We start from the raw sequence: 18,777 nt of genomic DNA, 5'->3' as shown, positions 1-18,777 counted from the left end.
ATCAATTCCATTTCTCACAGGAAGCCACAAGATATGCAGAGTCTAAAGGACTGGAAGCAACAACATTGCAAAACAAATCTATGAATGTCAGTGAAAATGACGAAAGTAATTTGGTCACAAAACAAAGGTATGTATTAAGGATTATATTACTGAGGGATGTACTTGGACAGTAACTTGAAACTTGTAGAATTAAGAGTAGGTAGAAGGAAGGACATTACATTCCAAACTGCTGTCCAATAGAAAATTAGTTACAAGCATATTCCCTATTTTTTTAAAATTTGGGCTCTTCTATGGTTGTTAGTTTTGGCATTTACATCAAATAGCTTTGGTTAAGTTTAATTATTTGTAAATATGCAGAATTTTCAGTTTAAACAGCTGTCGATGTTGTATACCAATAAAAACATGAAAAGACTTTGCTTTTTTTAATGCTTGATTGAGCACTTTTTAGTCCTGCCCTCCTAATTTCGGACGATAAGTCATCTCAAGAAAGAGAATAAGAAAATGGAATCAGGCTGTTATATTTTCTTTACAGCTGAACACAAGATTCTGTTGTTGATACTAATGTGAAGGGAAATAGTAATGTTGCTTCATGATTCTGGCAGTGTGAACCCTCAAAACGATTATTTGGAATATACTAATATTCTAGGTTTATTGCCTTGTTTTTCATGGAGAATATAACTGTAGTCTTTAGTTGGGATAGAGCTTTATTTCTGCATTGTTATACTGGGAATATTTGGCATCATTTAGTTAAGGAAATCGACTCATGCAGACAGTATAGAGGAAGACATTTCACAAGTTTTGTTTGGTTTTTTTGTTTGTTTTTGTGTTTTGTTTTTTTTTTTTTAGAAGGATAGCTCATGACACAATTACGTCTGAGAGATATGATGAAAGACTTATTAAAAAACCCCTATGGAAGTAATTCCTGATGAAAAACTAGATGTGCAAAATGCCATCAATTTAAATGTGTGAGGCAAGATTAAGAGGGTTAATGGATTGATGCAGTTAGTGTTTGTATGCCACTGTTTCTGTAGAGAGATCTCAATATTTTTTTAATTTAAATATTGTTGAATCATGTAAATGGCAAGTTGCTGCTTAGGAAATTATTTTTTTGTCTTTTTTTTCAAGATTGGTGAAAGAGCAACAGTATATCGCAAATCAATCACCTGGAGACATAAAAAAATCCACAGAAAGGTAAAATTTTTTGTTGCTTTTGGTCATAGACTTTTCATGAAGTTCTGTGTATTTTTACTCCATTCTATGTTGCTTGCAGGCCTTATTCAGGGCAGAAACACACAGGGAGCAGAGTTCTTCAGAGTGAGTATTAGTTTACTTTTACACTTTCGAAACAGTCATGTCAAACACTTATTTCTAAGTGTGATTGGATTAATAAAAAAATGGTTGTGGGGGAAAAAACATTGCTAGTTTTTGTGTGTATTTTCTGTACAAGTGCAGGTTTGGTGGTTGCCGTATTTAGGAAGCTGTGAAGTGGCTTCTCTGGCAACTCATTTTGTGAAATCATTCGCTATTTTCTGGTTTGCTTGGGGTTTTGTTTACTTTGTTGTGATTTACAGTATTCTATGCAAAAGAAAGCTCCCAGAGGAGTACTGAAATTTGTCTCTTTCTGAATTTGGTGCTAGATAACTTTGGTGGGAAGAACTAAAGAGATTGGCTGATTGGAAAAACAAGTTGTAGTGTAAAATGCACAAAGTTAGGATGTTTGTGCATTTTCCTGGTAACCCTAACTTAACAACATGGATAATATACTATTTATAAGTAGGTTCTGAAGACCATTAGCAACCTCTTACCACAGAGAGATGATGTTATAGTTTCTGTGTGTGGCCATGTTGTACATGGAAGGACAAACTCTTAAGATGCCTTGAATGCTTGCCACAGTTAAAACCTGATACATGTACTTGGAAATAATGCAATCTGTATACAAAGAATCATAGCTCTGATTGTTTGTTACTTCCCATTCTATGTAAAATGAGAGCAGTATGTATAGTAAAAATGCTTTTACCAAAATGAAATGTTTCATTATTATGCACCAATTTTTACTTAATTAATTTAACTAATTAATTTACCTAATTAAAATATAATTCTTCTGTGAACTCTATTGTATAGAAAATGTGGTGATTTTTTTGAACAGGCTATTTTTTGAATCTTTGGACTATGGTGAGATATCATGTGTATTCATATGAAAAAGTATATTTATATGTAATCAGATACTGAAATTTTCCCAATCTGTCATAACATATCAAAGTAGGGTACGTTCTTGTCTCATGTAAATGGTAGAATGCAAAACTGCTGCCTTAATGGTGACTCCTCATTGTACTGGATGTATATTAACTGTCTCCTAGGTCTCAACAACTTACAGAATGTGGAAAACCATGGAGTTTCAGCTTGTGGCCGAAGAAGACAGGTTTGTACCATTCTCTGTTCTAAATTGACATAAAATTAATCTACACTGCACCGAATTTTTTTCCCAGCTTTATTTGACCTTCTCCAAAATGCCTAGACTTAAGATTCTGTAGATTACTCAAGCTGTGCTACAGGTCCTGAAACTGTTAAAAGTAATTTTTTTTAAAGAGAGGAAATAAAACTTATTCTGTGCACTCTCAAATATTATTGTTGCTAATGCTTCTGAGCCTTTAATTTGTTGAAATACACTGCTTCTAAAGCTTAGTTTGATTCTTTTTTTTAAATGTGAAAAAATAAAAAATTCTTTCCACTGTTGGGGTTACAGAATTCAGGATATCATTTACCCATGAGAATTTTAGGCAAACATCAAAGACTACTTGTTTTCCAATTTAGAAGGTTAAATATTTAGCAATTTTATAATTCAGTAATTTACTCATGTTAGGTGAAAACATCTATTTGCTTGGGAAAATATTTTAGTTTTTATAAACCAAATGATAAGGTCTTCTTATAATGCTGCATTTCAAATCATCCTTTGCATTCTCTTCATGGGCGAGCCTACTTCATTTAGTCACTTAAAATAATGCTGCTATGTTCACTAATGCTAGAATTCCCTGTTGGTGGGAAGTACAGAAGTCTATACCTTAACAGAAGGCAATTTGGTATGATGTTGGGGTAAACTGTTTCAAGCTAATTTTTGCACATAGCCAATTTTCATTCATAATTGTTCAGCTTCCTACCATGATAACTAAGGAAATTAATATTAAATAAATGCATTGCCTTTGAATTCATTTTCATAATATCTCTTAGGAAGCAATTTGGAGTCTTTCTGTTTAGATAACAGTACAAGTTACCGTCGTACATCCATTTTGGTGTGAGCTGTTTCATTTTTCTGGTGTTCATTTTGACATTTCATTTTTTGTATAACAGGGAGGGCCAAACCTGCTCATGTTTTTTTCCAGATTGTCACTGAGGAAAGTTGTACTTCTAGTTCTTTAACCACTTTTGCTGCACTTGAAGTACGGGTTAAATCTTCAGTTACACGGTGTCCTCAAATTGGTTGAGGTCCTAATGAGAGCTCATCTATCCTTGCAGGTTAAGCCCCTATAAAGTTTTTCACTTTCTCACAAATCTCAGGAATAGTTAAATCACTGAGAGCCTCTTTAAAAGCTACAGATACAACTGGTGCCCTAAAAAGAAAAAAATAGCAGCACTTACTGGATTTGTTTGTTGCCTTTAAAAATATAATTAGTTTACTCCAAAGTGTACTTGGATAGGTACTTTGTTAGCCAGTGTCTGGTAAGCATGAACACTTCCATCAAGCTTGTTTTCAACATCAAGATTTAAACTATTTGGATCACAATTGACAGAGAGCTAATGAGAACTTTGTGTTCACATATTTTCATGCTGAGGTAGTCTGTTATGGGGTCACCTACAGGCAGTGTATCTAAGTCTAGGGCTTATGCACACATCTTGTTAGAAAAAAATAGATGTTGTTTGCTTAGTTACATTGTTGTATTTCAACCTTAATTGAAATGTAAAGGCAAAATTTTTAGAAAAATGCATCTGATAGTAGCAAAGAACTCTGAAAATTTTATAAAAACTTGAATGAATTTTACGATTAAGAACTGTGTTTCTTTAAACACTTAGAAAAGTTGTAGGCATTTGCTGCCTCTGTGATATTTATGCCATATTCCCTGCCACTGAGACTGCTCGGAAATATTGTATAGAAAGCAATGATAATTGGCCTTTTACACGATAAATCTGCTCCTCTGCTTAATCATCTGGGTTATAAAATTGTCTACATGCATGAAAGAATGCAATGAATGTCAGAGCTGTTGACTTCTAGAACTTCCTTTTCCATGTAGTCCCTCTTTCAATGTTGGCATTGTTTGCTCTTGTTTTGTAAATGGCATTTCATTGCAATGGTTCAGTGCCCATTTTCAGCCTTTCATTGCTGTGTTTTCAGTTAGCTGCAAATAACACTCTGCAGTGCTATTGAAAGCAAGCATACTTTATTTTCTCCTCCCTAAATTAGGGGATGCAAGTGTCACGGAATTTAGGGAACTGTTTGTACTCAATTTTATATCCTGTCCTTTGAGTTGTTTAAAATCTGACTGACAGTTTCTTTAAATTAAAGAATGTGTCTGAAAATCTGGATGTTCTGAATTTAGTCAGACTTGTATGGGAAAAAAAATCCATATGTTTAAACCAGAGGGAAAAAAATCAGAGCGGAGTCCCGTAATGCATGAAGGAAGACAGGTTACTAGAGGAGGACTGACTCTAAGGAATAACAAGATCTTTAGATATGACAGGGTATGCCTCTGCATTCTGCCTGGCAAACTCAAGCTTGCTCTGCCTGCATTCTAAGCTGGCCAGATGTCACGTTGCTCTGGACTAGGTGCCGTGATGATGTGAGCTCAAATGTAATGCTGCATTATGTCCAGGCTTTCAACCAGCCTTGGTAGCTTGTAACAGTGCAAAGCTGGAATATACAAAAGTGCTGTCCCAGAGGGGACAGACAGTTCATCGACAAGTTGCTGCTCTGTACAGCTCCTCAGTGAAGAGAAAAGATGACAGTCCCTGATTTACCTGTAAGGCAGGCTCCTCATTTATATGTTAAACTGAAGAAATTTTTTTTAAAAAACAAAAGCTCAATATAAGCAATTTAAAATCAAAACAAGCTAAACCAACCCTTTTAAGAGCAAATGTAACTAATCATTGCAAGTAACAATAGTTGTAATTGTCTCTGATTGAAGTATTTGAATTATCTGGTGTTCTAGGTCAAGAATAACTCTGTTACTTGAATAAAGATTTTATTTAGGAAAGTTTTCTGGCATGCTCTGAAATGAACTACGTGATTCCAATGGAATCTCTGGCCTTTTAATAAAGTTTAAAAAAAAAAAACAAACCAAGAGCCATTCGCTGCTGATGTTGCAAAATAACTGTGCAACAGGAAGTATTGGAAAAAGGAAGTATTTTTGATAAAGGTTAGACTACTTTAGAGAAGTTTTAGGTTCCAAAGCTTTTAGAAATACAGCTGAACTGCTATCACTTGTAATTCTTTCACTGCTTAGTGAGGTTTGTTAGTGATCATAGCTTACTGAAGAGGCACTGATAATTGCATTAAGCTGGAGTAGGTCCAACTTTGAGATTTGAAGTTTAGTCTTCACGTACTTCAGCTTACACTTTGCATAGGTGTCACATTTTCCCTCATTGTAGAAAAACCAGGATACAGTTCTGATCAGGTTGAATGTTATCTAAGCTTATTCTCCCTCATACTCATGCCCCTGCCTTTCATGTTTGGGTGCTGCTGACACTTCTAGCAACTTAAATTCAAGGGAAGTGGAGAACCATGCAGAATGGCACTCAGTTGTCACCTGGCCTATTCCCAATGTCTGAATTGATTTTGCTTTTAAAAGCAGAATCTTCTAAGGATCCCAGAAGGGTTCCAGGTCATTCGGAGAGGAGATAAATTTTTTTTTTTTTTTTGCTATCTCCATGGATGTGGGATTTAGCACAAGGACCTCTTGTGCCACTGACAGTCATACCAGCTGAGCCTGGGTTTTCCTGTCCACCCCTCTCTTGTGCACCAGCAGGATGGTATGTATTTGTCTAATGACAGCAGCCATGAGATTTACATTTCCACTGGGTACGTTATTTGCAGAATTAAGTGATGTTCATTCCCCTGTAATTCATATGGCTACGGAATTGTTAAAGCATGTTAGAAGTGGCCACCTCCTTCAGCAGCCTCAGCCCAGGACCCTCCTGTCTGGCTGCTGGAGCCCAGTGTGGAGTCCAGGGACCTGGGGTCACTACTCAGGCAGTGGCTCCTGCTTTCCCATCTGCAGGTTTGCCCAGTAACAAAGCTGAACACAAATCCAAGAGACACACACACAGAGGACACTGCCACAGAAAAGGTGCTGTCCTCAACACCACCCATGTGTGGTACCCGTGTAAGACATAAACACAGCTGAGTCCTCTTCCCTTGTCTGTCTGGTAGAGGTGTAAGTTCACTGGTGAAGGCACACACCCCCTTCTCTAGGTTCACAGGCACATGCCCAAGTATGGGAACAACCTTTCTGCCTGCCTGGTACCCCTGCCCACATCACAGCCCTCCCATTCCTTTCATAGGGCCGTAACTTCCTGGCTGGTGCAGACGGATGCACCAAATATGAGCACTGTTCTGGCTGTATTGCATTGTACTCTTGCAAGATGTCTCCCTTTCAGGTAAAGGGTGAAATTTTCACTCATTCAAGGAGACAAAGAAAAGGCAGAGGGAGCCTGTGCCTCCTGGGTGGCAGCTCACAGTCACTGCTTCTGGGATGACCCTCCAGCCCGACGATAACGAGTAACTCAAAGGAAAACTACAAGACACACAAGGGCTCCTCTTGGTCATAACATCTGTCCAGCAGACCAGACCAGCATTACAATTATGTTTCCCTCTTTTAGCTGGCAGAGGGGTACCTGACTGACCTATATTAAAGCTGGGATTCAGCAGCCCCCACACATTGCAGGAGCCTACAGATGACCCTTGGCTAAAGCCCCAACAGGGATTTCAAAAGATTCTGTACCTTCCAAACAGTGGCAGGAATCAGCCCATGGTCTGCCTAAGCAAAGCAGGATGTGTGAACCCCATTCACAGCACCAGGTGCTGTTGTGGAAATAACCTGAATTGCAGTTGAGATCAGTTGGTGGCTGTGACTATAGGAGAGGGCAGGGAGCAGCAGTGATGGCCTTTGCCGATGTGAATTCTGCCCAGCTGGGACAGCTATGGAGTTCTATAACTTTTACAAACAGCTTTTTCACAAAAATTGTATCAGATAAACAGCTTATGGTACATAACAGCAAATTCAGTTCCTCAGATGAAGAGGCTCGAGTCAGTACATTCTTTTACACATAGTTCACTCTTTTGGCAATTTAAATTGTTCTGACTGGCCAGACCAGTAGCTGCAAATGCTTCTTAAGTCCTGAGGCCCGCAAAGGCCTATTCAACATTACCAGTTTTAATTTCACACACTCAACGTAAGTAATTGCAGTGCTTTTGATCACTTGCCTGTATAAATTTTGTAGTACTTTTATGAGCAAAAACTCTGACTTTTTTGCTATTTCAGAGCAACTCCAAAATCAGTAAAACACAGGTGACGGTTAAATGCAGAAATAAGGGAGTCTTTTGGCTGGATTTTCAGCAGTCATTTGCTCATGACATGCACATAAACACATGCAGATTTTGTAACATTCTGGTAACTAATGATTTTTAATATGGAATCTGTTGGTGATTACAGAAATGCCAGCATGAGACCAGTGAAAATTGACCATTTGTCTCCTTTCATAACTTACTGCGGTCCATGAGACTGTCAGAAGAAGCAGGACCCCTCCTGTGCAAGAAGCAGAACTAAACATAAATAAATTAAATGGAACAGCTGCACAATACAATTCTCTGTGCGTCTCAATCTCATTAATGTTTTTAAGTTTTTATTTTTTCTGTAAGTTAGGCCTTTGCATTTCAGGTTTGGGGAATAAATTTAGAAAGAACATGCTATCAAACTACAGTTTTAAGTAGAAATTGATACTTACTTTTTAGAAACAGTTTTTCTACACAGTTATTTCACCTGAGGATTCTGTCCTATGCTTGCGTAGATAATATGCAATTCAGTTTGCCTGAGGAGGTGTGCTGATCATACATCAGTGTAATTAGTTGTGTATTAAGCAAGCAAGGATTTGAAGACATTTGTGGAGAGTCAGATTCTAGCCAAATCAGTTGTTTTAAAATAATTTCATAATAAAGTTACTAATGCTATTTCAGAGTGAAAAAATTGACTGCATCTAATACCCCTTATACATACACATATCAAAAAATGTAGTAGTTAAAAAAATACATCAGAGGATATATAGAATTTGTAAAGTTTTGTTATATAGATGTCTATTTTTACGAAGTTATGCTAAAGGAAAATTGATAATTGGTTCTCCCTCGCACTTTTCTTTAAAGGTAAGATTTTTAAAATCAAGAATTTCATTTTTAAAAATTCAGTTTTCTTTTACCCCGTGTGAAGTCTTAAAACTTTTTGTATTGAGGTATTTGTACCAAGAAGCAACTAAGAAAGAACTGGAAGGGATTGCTTACAGATGTATAACTGCAAGTAATTTTCTCTTACTTTTATGAGAGAAAAGTCATGCCCTGAAGATTAAAAAGCTTGTAACTCATGGCAGTCAGACTTAAGTAGTAGGCTCAACAAATGGCCAAAAGCAAATGCATAGCTGTTAGCTGAGAATATGACTGATGTCACTTTCAAATCCAATATGTATAATTTTGCTTCTATAAGCATTTTAAATATTGGGATTTGTTCCTGAGCACACTGAAATTCTTTTGTTGTTGGTAAAAGGTGTCTTGATTCTCGGTCCCTGGCCTAATGTGTCACAGAATGCTTTCTCTTTTGCGGTGCATACTAGGATCAATCAGGATTTGTCTTGGCTCAATTAGCTTATAAAGTACAATTTTGGAAAGCATGTTTTGAAGAAAGCAAACCTTGGCCCAATATCTCTTTTCTTTTCCTCCTGCGACTTGTGAACATTGAAGCATGCTATTCTCTTTCCAGGTGATATCTAATGTGTTGTAAAACTTGACTTGATAACCTTTGTTGTTGTATTTAGCTTCAAGATTTAGATTCAAGTTTGAAAACAAAACCCCTTTGACACCTCTACTCTGTAATAACTAGAAAACAGTATGAAAACTTGCTTTTATATTTGCTGTAAGGTTAGCTGTTACATTAATACCTTTCTCTGTTCACATATCCAGTATTTTTCTCTGTTCTTCCCCTAGCGATGGACTTACAAAGAAGACTTGGAACTGAAATCAGGAGTAAAGATGTTTGGAGTGGGTAACTGGGCTAAAATTTTGGCCCATGGTAACTTCGACAACCGAACAAGTGTCATGTTAAAAGACCGGTGGAGAACACTGTGCAGGATTGACCTAGCCTAGCTTTCCAGAATAACAACTTATTTTAGTCTCAAAGTGTCCAGCAGTGTTGCTGTCCTAAAACATGAAACAGAATAGTAATAGGTATAAAACATTTATGTAAGCAACGTTGTTCAGGTGATGACTTTAATGTGAAGCCTAATACACAGTGTGAACTTTATGGCAGATGAACCTTGGCTAACATTAAAAACATTCCTTACTACTAGTTAAAAATGCTCATATGTAATAGTGACATGAAGTTCTGAGAAGTCTACTTCCTTAACACTGACTGTGGAGTCACCTGTGAAGGTGGGTGAACATGAGAACTACAATGTAGAGGAAGAATACTTATGCACTTGTAGTATAAACAATTGTCTAGATGATGCTGGGAAGGAATCAAGGATCTAAACTGAAATCTGGTTTTAACACTCAAACTTTCATTTTTATTTACTCTTGCTATTCAGTGATGACAGTAACTATCGTCAGACTTGAGAATGTTTGGTTGGCTCGCTACTGAGTAGGAGCAGTGCCTGTAGACAGGGCTGTGGCCAGTAGAGAATACGAACTTCAGGAGAAGCAACTACTATGATTAGAAATATTAGCTCTTAATTACCAAAGAGAAACATGGAAACATGCTTCTAGTGTTCTAATAGAAAATCAGTCTTAGCATTTTGTATTAAGGCAGAGAGAGTTTCCTGAAATGCTTCTTCTAAAGTTCTGACTCCTTTAAAATTTGTTTAGGCTCCAGAAAATGCAGCATAAAGATGTAGATTTCTTGGCATTGATGTTAATATTCTCAGTCTTTTTGTTGTTGCTGTTTTAAAGGTCTTTTAAACTTTTATGTAAAAATAAAGCTATGCACCAGGGGACATGAACAGTGTTCCAGTTGCCGAATCTTCTTCCAGGTTCCTTGGCACTGAGAGTTGCCAATTGCTTCCCAGTGTAAGATTTTACCTCTGAAATGTGACAATAAATGAGGAATTAGAAGACTGAAAATTGTGTATTTCATGTTAATGGGTTATGTAGTATAACATGTCAGAAGATTTGATTTGCTTAATCAGGTAGGACTCATCTAGCTCTTGAAATGGTTTATGGAGCAGGCACTATATTCTAAAGTATATATATACAGAATGGTGGATTGAGTATCTGGTTGTACAGGTATCGAGTTGTATGCATATTAATGAAAGTATGGATCAAGTAAAAATCTGTTATGAATAATAAATGTCTACTTTCACATTTAGTTTTCTATAAACTAGGTATATAGGTTTGAGGGGCGTACTGATGCACCACTATTAAACCTGCAATCAGATTTAGATTATGGCAGGAAATACCATTTTTATGTAAAAGTGCCTGTAACTGTAAAAAGTCCTCTTGCACTACAGAAGTTGCATTATTCCTTCACAATTGTAAATAAAGCTTGCAAAGCATTGAACTCTTATATTGAAATTACTTCCCAATTCTGTGAGAACTGAAAGGGTAAACCTTCCGAGCTCTACAAGTGGTATGAGCTGTTTCATTTTTTAAGTATAATAAATGCAACTTTTAATGAGACCTTGAGAAGGTTTAACTTCTGTGCTGGGTTTTGCTCCAGAAGGGAGAGCAGAAAAAAAGGCTTTCTTTACCCATCTGCATTATGGCCATCCCCAGCACAGCGATGCGTGTCGGTGTTCATAGCTGGAGGCTGGCAGGCGACGCACACAGTGTGTCCTTCACGTAGGTACTGCATCCAGCGAGCATATGGCCGATTCTCCAAAGCACAGTGGTGTGAAAGTGACTCTGTTCTAAACTCCACACAGTATCTGCTCAGCAGAAAAAGTACTAAATTAGTTAAGATAAGTAAAGCACAAGCTTTATCTTTATTTTGAATGTACTTACCAAACAGATGGTATTTGTGAAGTGCAAGTTAGACATCATCGTTGCTAACAAGTCTCTTTCTGACCTAATCTAATCAATGGATTCTTAAAAACTTTCTGCAAACTATTTCTCATTCTATGCTCCAGTCCAGTGCTTTATGTTGTGTTCTGTATTCTTAAATTATGTTGAAAAGCAGAACTTGGTAACCCATACTTTTGCTTCTATTCTGCTGAAGGAGAAAATGGAAAAGAGACTAAGAATATTTTCCTGGGGAAAATAGCACAGGACAAAGCATGAGCTTACAGACCCAGTAATAGCCTAATTTAAACTTCATAGCTATCTCTACTGGTAACCAAACAAAATTTTTTATCGATTGTGTCAATTAGTTTAAAAAAAAAGGTCTCTTGAGACCAATCACATTCAACCCACTTTATGAGTTCAGAGGCCTAAGTCTAATTTCTTAGACTTACGCTTAGGACACATTCAGCTTTGGTTTAGCATTATGTACTGTTGGCTTTCAAACGCAGCTGTCATCACATTTGCCATGATCCCAATGTCTAATTCAGGACAATTAGCAAGTAATAAAAAACAACGTCTAGAACATGCAAATAAACTGCATGAAAGAAAACCCATACAAGCTATAGCTTATTGTTTAATTGTTGCAAATTTCATTACATTTTTCTCTGTAGCCAGCTACTTTCTACCGAGCAAGATGACCCACATGCATATGATAAACAGATTACCCAGCTGCTTCTTTGTCTGAGGGCCAGAGCGAAGATACTGCTCGTCGTTTTCTTTCTTTACCGTATTCAGAGGTTGTTATGAAAGCAGGGACTGAGGAAGAAAACAGTTACGGTAAGGCTGCAAGACAATAGCTGAGCCGTATTTCAATTACTGTAACAGCGGATGAATGAATCGGGAGCTTGTGGAGGGTTATGTGATGTTGGCTGACTTCACTGAAAAAGTGGTAAAATGTTGGCAACATCAGATGTCAACCCCATTCCCTGCAGCTAAGCTCTCCGTATTCAGAAGAAAAATATCTAGAAATGGATGCCGTCTAATCTGAGGAAGTAGGATGTGCTGGAATCCTACAGAGTACTCTTTCCTGTTTCATGCTGAATTTGTGTTCTAACTTTGCACAGATATAATTTGATACTTTCTGAGGGGCTTATGTCCAGAAACCGAAGGGAGTGCATGCAGCTTAGTTTGGTTGTTTACTTAATAGAAATTAAGAAATGCCAGAGTGGAGAAAAAATAATAAAATAAAGAGCAATATGACAGTAGAAAGCAACAGTTTCAATTGTATTTTTAACCGCCTATCTACAGATAGATGCTTTTTTTTGTTTTCCTGTTCATTGACATCAGTAAAATTTATGGCAGCCTTGATGGACACAATGTACAGATAAAGACAGAATACCATGTTCATGGCCGCAGTCCTCCCCCTGGTAAGTCAGGTATTCCAGGCAGCCAGCCTTCTCCTCCAGAGCCGGACAAGGTTCCCCACCATTTTTAGGTTCCTGTTGTACGTAGCGCCTGCGTATTCGCAGACCAGGATGACACTGTTCTGCACAGCCACTCCAATGACTCCACTCCCCCACAACACATGGAAGAGCTGCAAAGGAATATTGAAACATTACTAGTAGTCAAGGTTTCTGTTTTATCCTAATTGCTATCAAAAGCTTGAAGTATTAAGACTATGTTGGGGTTTTTTGTTCTGTTTGGAGGTTCGGGGTTTTTTTCCTTTTTTACTTTTATTTTAAAAGTTTTAAATGCTCTTCCAGGAGTTTTGCATCCTCAGATTTAACATTCAAACTTGCCTGCAGTGCTTGGCTCCATATTTGATCCCTTGTGTATAAACAAACAGCCCCTCATCAAAACCTTTCACTACAGCTCTGAGGTTCTTCTGTACCCTCTTCTGAAGCATACAGCATTAGCCCCAAAGGAGACTAGCTTATGGATTATCTAGACCAGAGTGGTCTGACCTATGCTGGCGGTTCCTACACCACCAGATTTTGTTAAAAGGCTGGAACATTAAGTAGCAGAACTCAGGAAGCCTTTGAGCTTTCTTGATTCCCCTCAGATTGATTTCTAACCCCTTTTTCCTCAACATTTAAGAACCAGTGCCACAGCTTTGTTACCCTGTTATACATAGGGTGTCGTACTCCATGGTTCTTGCTGCAAAGACAATTGTTGGTGAATATTTTGGGGCCCTGCTCATTCCCAACTATAGAACAGTCCACTGAACATTTGAATTTTAGTTCTCATGGCCAAACAAACTTCCTCTGAACTTAACCAAAACATTATGGAAAAAGTGCCATTATTTGAAAGTAAACTGAATTGTAAGAAAATGCATTTCCCTCTAACAGAGCATCAATAGCACAGGTACCATATACTCACACCTTTGATCTCTCCTAACCCAGCCTAATAGAGATTCAAAGAACTTCTCTCTTCGCACGTATTAAGTGTGCTCACTGAAGATCTCAGATGAAGAAAGAATGAAAACTGCTTTGGTTTGTATTTTGTGGCATTTTTCTGGCAACTACTGAAACCTTTAGCCCAGTTGATGGCCTTTGATATGTTTTTGATTAAATAACATCCAGGTTCTTTAGAAACAGACTAAGTCATCATATTATGTAGAGAATGAACCCTTATTTCATGTTTGTCACTTCTAACCTTTCTCTGAGAGCTGTACATGGTAGATTTAGCATCTCTCATTTTCAGCATTGTCTTTAAACTCAAAAATCAGATCTGTTATCCAGTAGCCATTTCCTTCCTTAGTTTATTCTCTGCAATGCATCTAATAATGATGGCATGCTCTGTGTAGTTCTCATTTATATTAAGCATGATATACATGTTTCTGAGCTAGAGTTCTCCCTTCTCTTGCATTTCTCTTTTATATTCTGGCAAAATAGTTGCTCTGTGTCAGCCTTGCTAATGAATAATATGACAAATATCTTTTTCAGGTGGATACATACAATCTACTCTGGAAGAAAAGTTTTGCAGCCTGAATTCCAGAGAATACAGAAACAGACAGCCCCTGGGTATGATTTGTAGAACAGCACTGGGAAATAACAGAAAACAGCTCCCTTTGCCACATGCAGATACCTGACACTGCACCACCAGGCGCTGCCCTCAGACACATCTGGGTACCCCAAGGTACATGACACAGCCTCTGTGGCTGTGAAGACACCACGCTGACATGTTGCAGCATAACCCTCAGATATTTGTTTCAAGCATTGGGAACTAGAAAAGGAAACTAGTGATGGTAAAAATGTCTTAGACCCCACAATGGGATAGCCAAAACACGTGCTAAATGTACTATAGACCTGACAGTCTTTGCCACCTGGCTGCGGGGTCAGAAAACAGTCCTTGAGCCCACTTTATTTAATAGTACTTCAGTGGATAGACTTCAGTGTCTGATCACACATCTACAAATCATTACCAGAGTACCCAAAGAACAGTAAGTGTCTATCCAGCCTGTTTCCTTATCTGTTGACTCTCTTCCAAGCTGGCCTGCATATGTAAGAATTTCCACATAACTTTAATCCCATATTAGCACCTTGATATGCAGATAGCATCAGGTCTAACATCACATTTTCCATGCAGGAAACTCCCAAAGGGACTAGTAACTGCATAACAAAAAAGCAATGACTTCATGTCTTACTGGAATTAAACCAAGCTGACAGTTAAATACTGATCATCTGTGGCAATACATGACAATTTTATGGTCATCAAGATTTAGAACAAGAAGGATGAATTGCCTCAGTCATGTGGAAAAATATGAATATTGGGTTGCTAGAATGGAATTTAGTCAGCGGGATAATAATGTCATTCTTGCAGTCAGTACCCAGCAACTATTAAGGGACAGTACGTCAATTTTGTGTCTCATTGGAAAGATGTCAAATTCCTCAGCATGACAGAGAATGGGTCCCAGAGATGATATACAAGGAACAGTGTCACCTTTTGAAATATAAAAAGAAGTATCAGGGACCCATAGCTACATCTTTATGATCTCTATGTTGCTATTGTTTCAGCTTAGTTAATATGACAATGGTAGATGATGATTTGTTGAAAAATGAGAGAGATGCAAGTCAAAGGAACCTGAATTATAGGACTTGTGCTCAGATACCTACTAAAATGTGGAAGCTAGTGGAATTTCAAAAATACACAGAAAAATTACATTGCTATCTTATGAATCACAGATTGAGTGGTCAGAACTTTTTTCTTGTCTTCCATTTACAGCACTGTGAATCATAGATCTTTTTTTCTGAGTCAAATTCCATTTAATTTTTTCCCACGTCTGGAAAAAAAGGAGGATTACTATATGTTCATTGCACAACATACGTTGCAATGTATAAGGATCTGTGGATTTTTCTCAGAGTAACCACTTCAGTTCAAGTGACAAGTTCATTCTTCTTGTACAGCTTTCTTCTTGTACAGTAGTTCCTATTTAAAATGCTCTCTGTGTACAAAAACATTCTTTCATCATTGTTAGAACCATAAAGAAATTTATTTTAAACTCTTGGACTTAGGTTCAGAAGTCCCTGGGCTTCTGCTGAGCTATCTACTTATAAAGTACTAGATCTACTGCAATTTTTAGGCATAACAGAATTTAAGTGTGCCATTGGCAGCTTTAGGAAGCCCCTCCCTTCAGTGTTTTCTATTATTTTGGAGCATTGTTTTTTTATTATTCTTAACACATTTCTTGATCCTTGAGGCACTTTACACTTTCCCTAAATACTTCATCCTGTTAAATATTTGCGAAAGGAGGAAATGTCATTTCAGCAGGTGCTGAAATCAAGAGTGGTGAACAGGTTGACAAACAAGCTGTAGTACAAGAGCCATTGATCACCTTTCTTCACATTTATGTTTTCAAGTTTTGAACTTTACATTCAAAACAGTGAACTATGCCAATAAACACTCTTGATGTCATTAAACACATAGACAGAATTTACAAAGACTCAATAGGGAGACCTCGATATCCAACAGGAACAAAAACAACTTTAAAATTTCCAGCCATACTTGTGTAAGTTGATACCAACTCCCACTGGAACTATTTGGAATTTCTGTTTATACAAAATACAACTTAATGACTTGCCATGGAAATTATATATGATCATTTGCCTTTAAAAGAATGACTTGTGAATTTTGTGAAACTTGGAAGATTTGTAGTTTTTGAATGTATGAGTTCGAGGATCACTTTCCCAGGCTGCTAAAATCCTGCCCTCCCATGCTACACCCACCCATGCCAAATGTGCTGTTAGCTCTGCTTGTGTTAGCATTGGAGCTCACACAACTGGGCAGCGAGGCAGTGCAGGGAGTTGAACCAGTCAGAAATGGGTAATAGAGAAAACAGAAATAATTCCCTGTGGGTTTACCTCCCTGAAGTGGGCCACCTGGCTCTGGTGCAGGAGAGGCAGAGAGAGAGACTTCAGGGAGACTCCATCTTCCTGCCTGGATCTAGGGCACCCACTGCCCACACAGGGTACAAGAGAGAGGCGGCACAAACACATAATGCCTTTTGAGGAAACCGCCACTGAACATGAGACAAAAAATACCACCTCGATAACAGTGGGGCATCATCAGATACCAGAAGTCATGGTAAGGAAAGTGTTTAAACTAGAACTTTACAAGCACAAGTTTGAGCTTCTTTTTGAAGAGCACAGAAATTTTTATTGGATTAGAGCTTCATTTTAATGCTAATACTGGGCACGTTTATCTGCTCTCTCCTTTTATACTTGAATATTAAAAATCATATTATTTACTGAAAATATGTGATATGCTCTGACTGTATGACAAGCAAGCATTTTGTCAGTTCTCCCCCTATTGATTTTCCTGAATGATAGAACATTGTATTTTAAAAATGCTAATTTTAAAAATGCTACCTTCTGTTATACCCTGTGGTGCATTTTTTCCCCCATGTTATTCTGGTGAGATTATTTAGTGGTGAGAGAACTGACTGTATTTCTTCCGGAGACCTGAGGTCAGAGTTCTGCTCTGCTGAGTTCTTCTGTGAAGCTTTATATCCCTTAGGATGTGTCTACAGCATCTGACAATTGTACTCCCCCTTCCCAGTACAGGCAGACATAAGCCAACTTGGGTCCCAAAGATATGTGGCTGTGTCAGCATGGCACTGAGCCTGCTAAATACACCCTAATTAGCAGAACTGTGCAGCAAAGGCTCATGACTTTTTGGCTGTAGGCTGGCATATGTCCAGCCAGCTGGGAGGAGACATTAGTCTGAGTACTAGTGCTGCACCTGCAAAGCAAGGGCTGTGTCCTGCATCAAAGACAGAGGGAGGGAGGACAAATTGTGAAGACCCCAAATAGTAGAAATACCACAGAAAGAGGCAGTGTGAGTATCTACAAGGTTGCTACTCAGTTTGGTAGAACTGGACCACTTTTCCTGCTTGCCACTGCTGCCTTGGGGGCCAGGCCTTCCCCCAAGGGCTGGCAGAGGACTCTTTTACAGAATGACAGGATATTCTGATTTGGAAGGGACAAACGAGGATCATCGAGTCCAACTCTTAAGTGAATGGCCCTTATGGAAATCAAATCCATGACCCTGCCATTATTAGTGCCACATTCTAAACAAATGAGCTTGCACTCATTCTCCTATGCTTATTTTAAAGCCCTTGCCTTCACAGTAAATCCTTGCTGGTTCATACCCCTAGAAATGGGGCCAAAACCTCACAGTGGGGATTTCCCCAGTCATTTCATTGCTATTTGTTTGGCAGGATGTGAGGAATCAGCTGAAAGGTACAGGCGGGTGCTAAATGAATCTCCCTGCTGTCTCTGTAATTGGACACACCTCCTGCAATCAATGTGTGTTCGGGACTAGCACGAGTGTAAAGTAAGTAACAAAAAATTGTAGAGGTAAAATAACTTCAGACCATCACTGTACTACAGCTGATCTGGAAACCTTGCAGATGTCTAGTGAGAGAAAATTCTCTGCCCCCCTTCCTGCGCCTGCCGCTGTTCTGGCGCTGCCCCAGCCTGGTCCCTCTTCATGCCCTGGCCCCGGGGCTGGGGACGCCGGGGAGGGAGGAATCTGCCCCCCTCGCAGCCCTCAAGCCCATGACCGCACACCCCAGCTCCCAACCCCAGCGACACCTCCATCCGGCGAAGCCTCGGCAGGCAGAGAGATCCCTGTACCTGGAGAAAGGGCTGGGGGTGCGGGATCCCGCCCGGGCCGCGTCCGGCCCGCGCCCCTCTCGCCGGGGCCGCGGCCCCGCCGGACCCCCCAGGGCCGGGGGCGGACGCACCTACCTGGACACGCCTGGCTGTGGTCGTGGCAGCAGTCCCCGGCTCGCCGGCAGCCTCCGTCGCAGTAGCAGGTCCCGTAGCCCCCTCCCTCCCTCCATCCCTCGCCGACGCAGGAGGCATCCCGGCCCTGGCAGCACTTTCCCGAACAGCTGCCCCCGGCCCCGCTCCCGGCCCACAGCAGCCCCAGCCACAACGCTCCCGACAGCGCTGAGCCGCCCATCACCGTGCTGCCCATCACCGTGCTGCCCATCACTGAGCCGCCCCGACGTGAGGATCCCGCACCGCTGC

At 39.3% G+C, this 18,777-nt stretch overlaps 2 protein-coding genes across 5 annotated transcripts in view; one reads left to right on the top strand and one right to left on the bottom strand.

The window, feature by feature from the left end:
- The window catches only part of TERF1 (telomeric repeat binding factor 1), a 20,634-nt gene extending 11,038 nt beyond the window's left edge, over nucleotides 1-9,596 (top strand). For 3 of the 4 annotated variants that reach the window (XM_032708412.1, XM_032708430.1, XM_032708422.1), the window contains 5 exons: nucleotides 21-127; nucleotides 1,126-1,191; nucleotides 1,271-1,314; nucleotides 2,358-2,419; nucleotides 9,236-9,596. In XM_032708412.1, coding sequence (XP_032564303.1) covers nucleotides 21-127; nucleotides 1,126-1,191; nucleotides 1,271-1,314; nucleotides 2,358-2,419; nucleotides 9,236-9,394 — 438 coding nt within the window. In that variant the 3' untranslated portion in view covers nucleotides 9,395-9,596. Of the gene's footprint in view, nucleotides 1-20; nucleotides 128-1,125; nucleotides 1,192-1,270; nucleotides 1,315-2,357; nucleotides 2,420-7,700; nucleotides 7,847-9,235 lie in introns of those variants that run through there. The other variant, XM_032708441.1, reaches the window with a different exon arrangement.
- SBSPON (somatomedin B and thrombospondin type 1 domain containing) lies at nucleotides 7,666-18,777 on the bottom strand. Its single transcript, XM_032708455.1, has 5 exons — nucleotides 18,493-18,777; nucleotides 12,642-12,836; nucleotides 11,968-12,058; nucleotides 10,993-11,169; nucleotides 7,666-10,326 (listed from the first exon to the last, which is right to left on the bottom strand). The coding sequence occupies exons 1-5, from the start codon at nucleotides 18,737-18,739 to the stop codon at nucleotides 10,209-10,211; spliced, it is 828 nt and encodes a 275-aa protein (XP_032564346.1). The 5' UTR covers nucleotides 18,740-18,777; the 3' UTR covers nucleotides 7,666-10,208.

This window comes from Chiroxiphia lanceolata, chromosome 1 (assembly GCF_009829145.1).
Source record: "Chiroxiphia lanceolata isolate bChiLan1 chromosome 1, bChiLan1.pri, whole genome shotgun sequence".
NCBI lineage: Eukaryota > Metazoa > Chordata > Aves > Passeriformes > Pipridae > Chiroxiphia > Chiroxiphia lanceolata.
Note: the sequence above shows the minus strand (reverse complement) of the source record. Positions and strands in the feature narration are given on the sequence as shown.